Below are 11430 nucleotides of genomic sequence, written 5' to 3' on the forward strand. Positions count from 1 at the left end.
TTAGGTTAATTCTTGCTCTCCTAACGTTTGCTTAAAGGTAAATGGGCCAATTTGGATACCAAGTAGTACATGCTCATTGTAGATTGTAGTTCTAAATCTTAATTTTGCATACCACTTTAGATTGAAAAGAGAACCAATTAGAGGAGTACAAATAGGCATAGGATCAGAATAAATAGGAATATAAGTTGCATGGTCAGTTGATAGAAGTAGAACGTAGGTTGGGTTTTGGGTGGGGGTGGGTGGGGGGTTGAGGGGAGAAATAATTTTTAAATAAAATTGTATAGCTTTCATTATTAAGCTCACTAAAATGTCATGCTTCTTGACTTTGCATGAACATGGCACCAGTCTTCAACATCATTTCGATAAGGTTCCTTTTCTGCCTTTCTAGTAGACTTTAGTCAATAAGCCCCACAAAAAAACTTTCACCAGCATGTTCATGAGTTGTAAGTGATAGGGTTTTGATCTTCTCCATTACTCCCCTTTCATTCTTCATTACCGGCCAGTACTTTATTTTTATATTTTTTATTTTTTAAATAATCATGGTGTCCGGGTTATTAGTTTTGCACTGTAATTAATTTAACGGGTATTTGTTATCTCTCACCAGCATAAATACTGAATAATTTTATTCACTAAGACTTAAACATATAGAAAGAAATCACATGATATTCTTGTATGTGTCAGATTTGAACCTGAAACCTCCTGGGAGCAGCCATGACTCTTGATTTTATAGTTTATATACTTTCCCACCAATAATGCTATCTTAATCAAATGGAAGATTAAATAGAATAACATATTGATAGAGATTCTTTCTTTTGTTTTTCTTAACGCCGATGACAGCACTAACGTTAAGTTATATATATATATATATATATATATATATATATATATAACATATTGATATCTTTTGTTTTTTATATGCAATTTAATTGACTATATTCGACAGATTATTGCTCTATTTTCAAGTTAATATATCAAGCTTGTTATGAATAGTTGTTATATGTCAAAATTCGATATTATAAAAAATTTGGGGATTGATTTGTTGTACAGCTCGCCATTGTCCTAAAGTAGAGGATTGATTTGTGTTTTCTATATTAGTATGTTTACTAATATAAAAGTAAATATAAATAGTATCCACGAAACGCGACCCTAACCCAACTTTAAAATGAAGTGGGAATTTTGTTATTTGCCTTTCAAAAGGCACTTAATAATTTATGGAAATTGCTTGCCGTCTTGAACATGATTAATATTTTTATATAGTTTAAATGCAGCTATCATAAATTCAGGATCATTTTGCCAGACATATTTATAAGGCAATGGGATACATCGAGTATACCTAATCCCATTATTAAAAGGGCTTTTAACATATTTTGCCGATCGTCCGAAAATAATTACAACTACTAGCCAAAATATATTTTAAGAAAATACCATTGAATATGTATATTATGTATTAATATACTCATCCGTTCACTTTTACTTGTCAAGTTTAGCTTTTCGAGAGTCAAACTGCATAAACTTTGACCAACGATTTAACATGTATTTTTTCACCATATTGATATGAGAAAAATTACAAATTATAGTACTTTTCATATAGTTTCTAAATATCAAAATTTTAATTTTAAAATATTAAGAAATCTAATATAATTTAGCTTAAAAAATTAATCAAATTGACTCTCGAAAAGCGAAACGTGACAAGTAAACGTGAACGGAGGTAGTACAAAATATATATATTTTCGGCTATTAATTTAGAAGGAGGCTATAGAGTGTAGATTTTCCTTATTAAAATATTGAGAGGAAGGGTCCAGTATAAAACCTTGTCACATAGTCAAATTCTGTACACATCAAGATATTAGTTAAAATAAATTCTCTGTATAGATATAGTTGTTTCGTACTAAGTAATATAGTTCTAAACAAGTAGAAACTTTTCCAAAACTAAATAAATAAATGATTCACAATTTCCCAATTTCCAAATGTCAAGATCACTTAGGGTTCATTTAGTTTTTCTTTTCTAATTTTTGCAGTAGAAAGAAAGTTTGATTTCTCGGATTCGGGTAGTAGAAAAAGAGGTTAATTTCACTTATGGTCACTCAACTATGTTTCAATTTTACTAAAGTCACTCAATTATTTTTTGTCACTTAAAAGTAACTAAACTTCAACTTAAAAATTATTTTGGCTCAAAACCCTACCATAAATATGACATGGCATAAAATTTAATGAGAAAAATCCAAAACTAAATGCCACATAAACTTAAATGGACCATACCTACTTCGGATCAATTTCTCCCTTAATGTGATTTGACCCATAACCCAAATGAGTTTCAACTTTCAATAGGGGAAAAAACACACACCCCTAATAAAATTAGGTTTGTGATTTTTTTGTGTGGTTTTTATCGTACAAATACAATATTTCTTTTGTCTAAACAATTACAATAGGTTGTCTGTAATTGCATGTTCATCGTGAAAATAGACTCTTATTAGCCTTATTATTATTCTTGTATACTTATGATACATTAATATGTTATGTAAGATGAATACAATACTATTTTAATTTCATTAGAAAATTATAAATATGCTATGTGAGTTGGATACAATTGTATTTTAACTTCAATAGAGTTATAAAACGACTCGGATGGGCCATACAAACGAGATAAGATTTTTTTTAGTATAGAATAATTATAAATAGGCATTATGTAACAGAAAAGGCAAGAATTTTGTAGTATAGGATAATCATTTAAAACTAATGTGAAATTTAATATTTTTTTTATTGAAACCCATTTGAGTTATGGGTCAAATTACATTAAGGGAGAAATGAATCTAAAATGGGTATGGTCCATTTAAGCTTATGCGAGATTTAATTTTGGATTTTTCTCATTAAATTTTATGTCATGTCATATTTATGGTAAGAGTTTGAGCCAAAATGACTTTTAAGTGACAACGTGAAAGCTTAGTTACTTTTAAGTGACAAAAAATAATTGAATGACTTTAGTGAAATTAAAACATAGTTGAGTGACCATCAGTGAAATTAACCCTAGAAAAAGATCGTGTACTTTTTTTGCTTCACACTTGTATCCCTTTTAAGGCCTTGACTAATCTGAATTTGCTCAGCCAATTAAAAGAAAAATTACTTGTTGCAGGATTTCTTTTTTCAGATTCAAACTTCCTCTAAAAATACAAAATTGGTCGGTCGGCAAAAATAATTGGATTCGCTAGCCAAAAAATATATAATATAATATATATATATATATTATATGTAATAATATACCAACATACAAAAAAAATATATTTTGTCGGCTATTATTTTGGGAGCTGCTAAATATATATATTTCTTGTAAAGATCGTATACCTTACTCCTTGTGGTCCAATGTACTTACTTGATTCTAACCCTTTTTAAATTGGAAAAAAAAGTGAACGATAATAAAGAAAAGGACATAGGAAGAAAATTTGTACTTCAATTTTGGGGTAGAACAACAACATTAGTTTTCTGGAGGGTATGGTTGCATCAATGAACTCTCACGCTAAAAAGGCAATGCTTTTTTATTTTTTTATTTTATTATATATATTTCTTCTAATTCTCATAGTCTTTACCACAGTCTTGATTTTAGAACTAATATTATTGGACACCATTTTACTTCTAATATTATTTTCACATAATATTTATCTATCTTTTTAAAATTTAAATATAATGTGATGTTCTTTTATCAAATTAACTTTCTTGAGATGTTCTCTCTTTTAAAAACCTAAACTAATATGCATCATAAAATCAAATAATTATTTTTTCCTTTTTTGACAACTGTGATGTCTAGATCAGTTTACACACAATTTAACTAATTCATCCAGTATATGCTACTACGACTCTCTTCATTTAAAAATTCGTTATATTTAAACATTTGATATATTTCCTCACTAGTAATATTTCATACTATGTAATTCCTTTTTTAATATTGATTTAAATGAAATTTTCAACAATGACTTCTTTTTCCCCTAAAACTAATGCAATGTGTAGTCAAATTTATTACTAATAATTTTTTTTATAGGAATACTTTTCTGTCAGTTTGTGTGCACTTCCTATTATATTCTACCAATATATATAACACTATCCACCAAAATTTTAGACAAACAAAAAGAAATCACGCATGATTGATTTGACTCTACCAAAATTTGAACTTTTCATCTCCCCTATCCATTCCAACTTTAATTGACCGTTAAGCTAAGCTGTTATCTTAAATTCTGTTTTTAAATAATGTTATTAAGATTTGATGGAGTTATATTAAATTTTTCACAATTCTCCATTCTTCTCCTCCTTCACGAGTCCACGTCAACAGCAGAGCTCTCTAAATAAGTTGTTCTGCAATTCTCTTTCTGTCAGTACATATTCTTACTTCTTCACATTTCTCTAATTTAGCATTAGAATCTTTTTTTTTGTTTAACCATTCGATATCCGGACAAGAACCTGACTAATCTGAATTCGCGTAACATAGAGCCCATTAAAAAGGGGAAGCGCTCCCTATTAGAAGTTTCTCCATTAGGAAAAGGAGAAAGAAAAAAGTTATTCACTGCATATAAGCATCTTTTTATTAAATTTATTTGTTGCCTTAGATATATGAGACTATTAGTTGCATTGTAGACCACAATAGTTTCTTCATTTTATGAAAATAATTGCAGTTAGTTATCCCTCAATCAGCATACTAAGTGAAGAACTATGCCTTTTTTTGTCTTCAAATCTCCTTTTTCCCTACACAATATTTTTTCACCTGATAAATCTCTTCATTTCTTCTTATTGTATCTGCAGGCAAAGACGGACCTATGCTATAGCGAGAGGGGTCATCAGCAACGTAAAGATCGGTAAAATAGTGATATATTAGTAGTGGACACCCTATATACAAAGCAGATTTTTGTTTAATCCAGAAGTGCGCCCCCGACCTTTTTTGTTTCATGGAGTGATGCAAAAGCTTCCTCTCTTATAAGGTTATTGAACTTTTTTTTTGGGGGGGTTGGGGGCAGCTGCATAATGGTGAGATTGTCAGATCTCATTGATCTTAATGAAGGAGGGACGACGAGGAAGTTTCTTTCGGATAAGAGAAATGAGGGTAAGTGTTTTCATTTCTCTAGTTGCAACTAGTGTAGGCTAATGTTGTGACAGTAATAATTTTCAAAGATGTCATCTTTCTACAAGTTTAATGAATTGTCTCATATCCTGATTTTGGAAGTTCCAAATTGAAGTGGTAGAGTGATAAGTGGCCATACATTCATGTCGAATTGACAGAAACAGTTAATGAATCTGAGAGTATTTATTAGTGATTTCAAACTTACAAATATCAACTTTTCTTCCTTTTCTCGCAATGATTTTTGACCAACAATATCGAAGAATGATTGCACGATTAAAGGATCAGAGAGATTTCTGACCTACTTAATTTAGTTGAGTTCATAGTCTTTCTTAGCTTAGTCAACAGAATGATCATTTAAATCCTGAAGTAGGGTACTTTCATTTCATTTTTCTTCTTTACTTACTGACTAGAAATATTATGATACATTCATCAATTCTGCAGGTGAGGTGGCTCCTCGAAATAGATTGGAGCAGCAAGTAGAGGCTTCCCCTAGCTTCTGCATTGAAGGTGATAGCGATCTGCTGGTAACAATTTTGTTATGCTATTCTGAATTTATCAAAATTTTGGTTACTTTATCTTCTTTTAGTTGATACAGGGTTATATTTTACCATATGGAGTCCAGTGGCGAAGCTAGAAATTTTTCCAACGGTGTTCAATATATGTTTTATACTCTAAAACCTAAGGGTGGTCAAAGGCTGTAACTTCGCCCCTTATGGAGCCTCGAAAGAGAAATGAGAACTATTTGTCACAATCTTATGATAAAACAGTGATAGGTCTATGGGTTAATAAACAAAATTGAAGCTAGAATTTCTCCCGTCTCATGTCGTCCTGCGATCATCTTCTACTATTTAAGCATTTTGCAAGTTCAGGATGACAAAATACTCAATGTCTGGTAATGGAAATTTGGAGACTTCTTGAGCTTTTGGTTCTTCTCTTTGATCATCATTTTGTCAACTTAATCCTAAGTTTCACAATAGATGCATTAGGTGCTGTGGAGTCATAGCTTTCCAGAAAGGAGAAGTCATGCAGTAAAAACATTGGTATTTTGAACTTAAGATGATTCACATTCTACATGTCTGTCAACTATTACATATCATTTGGTTTCGATAAATAATTACCCACAACGGCTGTTTACGCCAAACTATATTAACTCACCATGGTTAATTAATTTAATTAGATGAGAATGCATATAATTTACCATGGTTAAATGATTGAAGTCCATATGCAAGACACATGTCATATATCTATTGGTTTGGTGTAAACACCCGGTACGGGTAAGTTTTTACCGTTGGTTTCCTTTTGCTTCTGGTGTCTCAAAAAATTAATATATGGTTTTTTGTTTTGAATACAGTTTGTTATTTCTTTGATATATCACAAGAGTGAAATTAGGCTTTGAATGAAAGTTTTGAGATATTTGGTTCTCATTTGGTTGAGCTTTTGCAATTTAACTCATTACTTGCTCAAATACAGTGCACTTATCACATGACAAATGACTGGTCAGAGAACAACTGTTATTTCAATGAGGCTCCAATGAAGAAACTGATCAGTGAAGAATTATCAAGAAGTACTCCAAACTCAGGACAGAATGCACCTAGTGTTGTCGCCCGTCTGATGGGCTTAGATATGTTATCCGTGGATACAAAACCATCAACAAAGAAGGTCGAAAAGAAGAATGAAATGATGGATAGACATCCTCCCAGAGAGGAATGGTTGAGAAAAGGTTCCTTTGATCACAGAACACATTCCTCGATACAAAAGAATTTCAACTCGTTTGATCACAATGAAGCATGTAATATTGACAGACGGAGTAAGAGCCTGAAGCTCAACAAACTTAAACCCCGAGAACATCCACAGGAAGAGGAACTACAAAAGTTTAAGAAGGAGTTTGAAGCATGGCAAGCAACAAGGTTTAAGGAATGCTCAAAGTTTGTTGAATTTGGCACAAATACTGATCAGTGGTTGGCACAACGACGCCTGAACAAGGAAAAGTTGGTTCTTTACGCGAACTCAAAGAGACTTGATGTTTCTTCAACTCCTACAAAGATTGTAATTTTGAGGCCTGTTTGTGATAGGACGGGGGATAGCAAAGAATCACGGGCCAGTTCCCCTGGCATATCCGAAGATGGGAGTAGCATAGAAGAATTTCTTCAGGAGGTTAAGGAAAGACTAAAATGTGAATTGCATGAAAAGAGTTTGAGAAGGAGCACTACTGTCATTGGTACGTCTTATACCGAAAAGCCATCAGAAGCAAAGAAGATAGCTCAGTCTATTGCAAAACAGGTGAGAGAGAGTGTGACTAGGGACGTTGGAACGACTCTACCTCGATCAAAATCAATGAGGTCTTATAGAAGTGAAATTCAATGTGACGCGAATGGTTCTTCTGAGTTCACCAATAGAGATAAAAGGAGATTTTTGGAAAAGAGCAGAGCTGAAGAAAGCAGATATATTGCTAGTAAAGTGAGACATAGGGACGATATGAAAGATCACAAATCAGACATGCAGAGCAGATATTTCAGACAAGAGTTAAGTAATGATGTAATGCTTGACCAGGAACTATTTCATAGGAACCTAGTTAGATCTTTGTCTGCTCCTGTATCGCGATCATCATTCGGAAAGCTTCTCCTAGAGGATCAACATATGTTGACGGGGGCTCATATTAGGCGAAAACATGAAGCTTCTGAGAAGGTCAAAATAAACATCAAAACTTGCAGAAAAGAGAAATTCAACCTTAGAGAAAAGGTTTCCAGCTTTAAATATAGTTTTGTACTTAAAGGAAAGCTCTTTGGTAGAAAGATTCAATCTTTGGAGGAATCAAATGGAAACAAACAAGTTCACATGAAAGATCTTCTAAACACACCAACTGTTGCATCCAAATTTCATGTAAGAAGCCTCAAATATGTTGGAATTTAGATCTCAAATATGGTATCGATATCTAACTTTTACTATTTTATTTTTGTTGTAGGAAAATTCCACTGAAGTCCCGCCAAGTCCTGCATCTGTATGCAGCACTACTAATGAAGAATTTTGGAGGCAAACAGATTGTTGCAGCTTATCATCAACCTCAGATATACATCCGCCGGATGATAGCGAAATGTGTCATGTTTTCAAAGAGATCAGCTCTAATCTGAATGGTATAAGTAAAAACTTATCTAAATTTGTACATATGCTACATTCATAGTTTATGATACATTTCAGGCATGATTACCATGTGACATGAGATGGATTTAACAGTTTACCGTTCTAACTATATGTTATAATGAGAAACTTCAACTATGGTCTCGCTATATTTGTCCGATATTAATGAGGTGAGAATTGTCCAAGACCATATGAGTAGTCCAAGTTACCCATGAGCAGACGGAGGACTCAACACTCTCCCGGACGCTGATGAGATGAGGATTGTCCAAGACCGTATAAGTAGTCCAACTTACCCATCTTGAGCCGACAGAGGACTCAACACTTCCCCACATGCCCAAGATTGGACATCTGGAGCATGGACAATATAAGATTGGTGCCCAACATTGGGTAAATAATGAGATGGGCCTCACTCTAATACCGTGATAAATGGACCTTGGGCCTAGCTCAAGAGGTGAGGATTGTCCAAGACCATATGAAGAGTCCAAGTTATCCATCTTGAGCCAATGTGGGACTCAACACAGTTGCCTTGGATTATTAACTACACTTGCTGATTTTCCAAGAATTTCATGCCTTTGTTGCACTTTTAACTTAGTGCCTTTCTCGATTGCCCAAGAATGGGCTACTAATTCAAATACTATATCATAAATGTAGAACTGCATTGAAGTTTTAACGAAGTTAATGATATTTTGTAACTTTCATAACACAGAGCTAAGGAGGAAATTGAATCAGCTAGAAACTTATGACTCTGAGGAGTCAATGATTGATGAGCAGTCTGTCGAAGAGGAGATAATGGAGATTGACGATCCAGCTGAATCATTCGTTAGAGATCTTCTTGTTGCTTCTGGTTTATATGATGGTTCATGTGATAAATATCTATCAAAATGGGATCCATTCGGAAAGCCAGTCAGCAACCAAGTTTTTGAAGAAGTCGAAACGTCTTACAAGAAAAAGAGAAATGATATTGAAGAAGCATGTACAAGTGATCAATTCCAGAAGTTTAATCACAAGTTGTTGTGTGATTTCATGAACGAAATGCTTCCGGATGTACTTGGAGTACCTTCTACAGTTTTGAGTTATATGAAAAGTACTATTGTTCCGACTGCACGACCTCTACCTCTACGGGGAAAGAAGTTATTAGATTGTGTATGGGAAATTGCCAGAGTTTATGTTTACCCTTCATCTGATATGTCATCTCAATCTCTCGAAACTATACTAGCCCGAGACTTGCAATCTATGCCTTGGACTGGATTAGTTGATGAAGATGTTAATGCTGTCGGAAAAGATATTGAATACCAGATTATTGGTGATCTTATTCATGATATGATCAATGATATGCAGCCATAATTTTGTTCTGTCTTGCTCTTCTATATTTCTATTATTTGTAAGTTTCTGAGGTAAGGGAAAAAGGGGTGCTTCTGATGACTCTCATGAAAAAGTTTTGGAACTTCTGATCTTATTATGTTTGTTGCAAGCATAAATAAATAAACAGAAAGTGTCAACTCACTAACATATCTTTTAGATGAGACAGCTCGCACAATTCAACGTGATAGTAGAGAAAGTGAGTTTTACATCCACCTTACCATAAAATATTTTTACCGTTTGGCCTAAGAAATAAATGAGTCCCAACTCCCACCTTGTTGATCCCAACATGGAGTCATGGACTATGGGAAGTAATGGTAACTTGTCGGTGGACCCAGAATTTGAAGGTGGTGGGGCCATATGAGCAGACATTAGATTTTTGATCTTAAGGATTCCAGACAAAATATACACATTTTCAACTTATATATTTATATATATATATATCTAGAATTTTGCCGAGGTTAATGGGGTCTGGTGACCTCTCTTCTCTGTGTATAGGTCCGCTATGCTTGTCGAATTACAGTCATGGAACCATGATGCTGCTATCTCTTTGGTCGTTCCCGTTAGATGTGTAGACAAAGTCCAATATTAGAAGTTGATAAGAAAATAATTTGCATATAAGGTACAAGGATAATCTTAATTGAGTGAGACTTATTGAGAAAACCGTGTTAGATTTAGCTCAAACCACACAATATCATACCACATTAAGAGTCTATTTGGACAGGCTAATTAGACCAACATTGCCTCCAAAGAAAGATTGAGATTGAGAATCAAATATTAGGTGATACTTCAGAAAGTCAAGTGTGTTATAAAGTCGTAAAACTTGAGGTGGGGCTGTGGTGTATTGAGCCTATTGATGCAATGATAAAACATATTGTTCCTCAATATAACTTTGCCATGTTGGTCTTGGACATGGGGCTACTAATTTTTGGTTAGCGCTGAGAAATATTTTTATTATTACAAGATCTTGATCAACCAAAGGAGCTAAATATTTATTCGTGTAGCTAAACAAAAAAAGGCAAAAAAAGAAAGAAAGAAAAGAAACTGAGCGAATTATAGATTTTGGATCCTAAAAAAGCAAAGTATTGGAATGAAAAGCATGTGTATTTGATGAGGGATTTTTACCTATCTATACCATATATGAAAACTTATTACCCTCAATGTTTAAGGTTTGATTTAATTACAAACCCGTATACCAAATTACCAATCCTATACCATACTTAATTAAGGGTCTAATTAATGGGCAATTTTTACTCCTTAATTAAAGGTATTCATATATCTCACGTTTCTCTCTCCCCTTAATTCCTAAGATCTGACCATATTCGTTTTCCCCCTCCTATTTCTTTCTCTTCTCCATTCCTTCTTCTTCTCAAAAAATACAGAGATGAGACCCATTGAGTATATTATCTTCATCGTGGTAGATGTTTTTCGCCATCTGCCAGATTTGTAGTATAATGTCTTCAGCAACACTAGCGACGACCTAGTCTTCACATGGGTTCCATGAGAAGTCAGAAATTTTACTTGTATGGCCACCATGAATAAAGAGCAACTCTGGTGGCCCATCTTCTGCATCTTCTGTTGTTTTGTTTTTCATCAATCCTGGAAAAATTGATTTGTAGTTTATTTGTAGAAATTTTGTAGATAAAGAGAAAATTTTGTAGTCAGCATTTTTTTTCCAACATAGATTGTAGTGTAATTGTACTATAAATGTAGTAATTTTGTAGATACCCTTCAAAACAATACTGCTTTATACATACGTAAACTGATTTGTAGTTTCTTTGTAGATTTTTTGTAGAAAATTTGTAGATTAGGAGAAAATTTTGTAGTTAACATTT

The 11430-nt window shown here is 33.3% G+C and overlaps 1 protein-coding gene across 6 annotated transcripts; it reads left to right on the plus strand.

The window, feature by feature from the left end:
* Positions 1-4254: 4254 nt before the first annotated feature.
* LOC104240839 (uncharacterized) lies at positions 4255-9588 on the plus strand. 6 transcript variants are annotated; one of them, XM_009795727.2, is made up of 7 exons: positions 4255-4357; positions 4786-4903; positions 4998-5083; positions 5543-5625; positions 6572-7981; positions 8064-8232; positions 8943-9588. In XM_009795727.2, exons 3-7 carry the CDS (start codon positions 5005-5007, stop codon positions 9578-9580), a joined length of 2379 nt encoding a protein of 792 aa, XP_009794029.1. In that variant the 5' UTR covers positions 4255-4357; positions 4786-4903; positions 4998-5004; the 3' UTR covers positions 9581-9588. The 6 variants fall into 6 exon arrangements, with proteins under 6 accessions (XP_009794029.1, XP_009794030.1, XP_009794032.1 ...); XM_009795728.2 differs by having other exon boundaries at positions 4786-4838; XM_009795730.2 differs by lacking the exon at positions 4255-4357 and adding an exon at positions 4377-4685 and having other exon boundaries at positions 4786-4838.
* The last annotated feature ends 1842 nt before the right edge of the window (positions 9589-11430 follow it).

The sequence above is a fragment of the Nicotiana sylvestris genome, chromosome 9 (genome assembly GCF_000393655.2).
Source record: "Nicotiana sylvestris chromosome 9, ASM39365v2, whole genome shotgun sequence".
Lineage (NCBI taxonomy): Eukaryota > Viridiplantae > Streptophyta > Magnoliopsida > Solanales > Solanaceae > Nicotiana > Nicotiana sylvestris.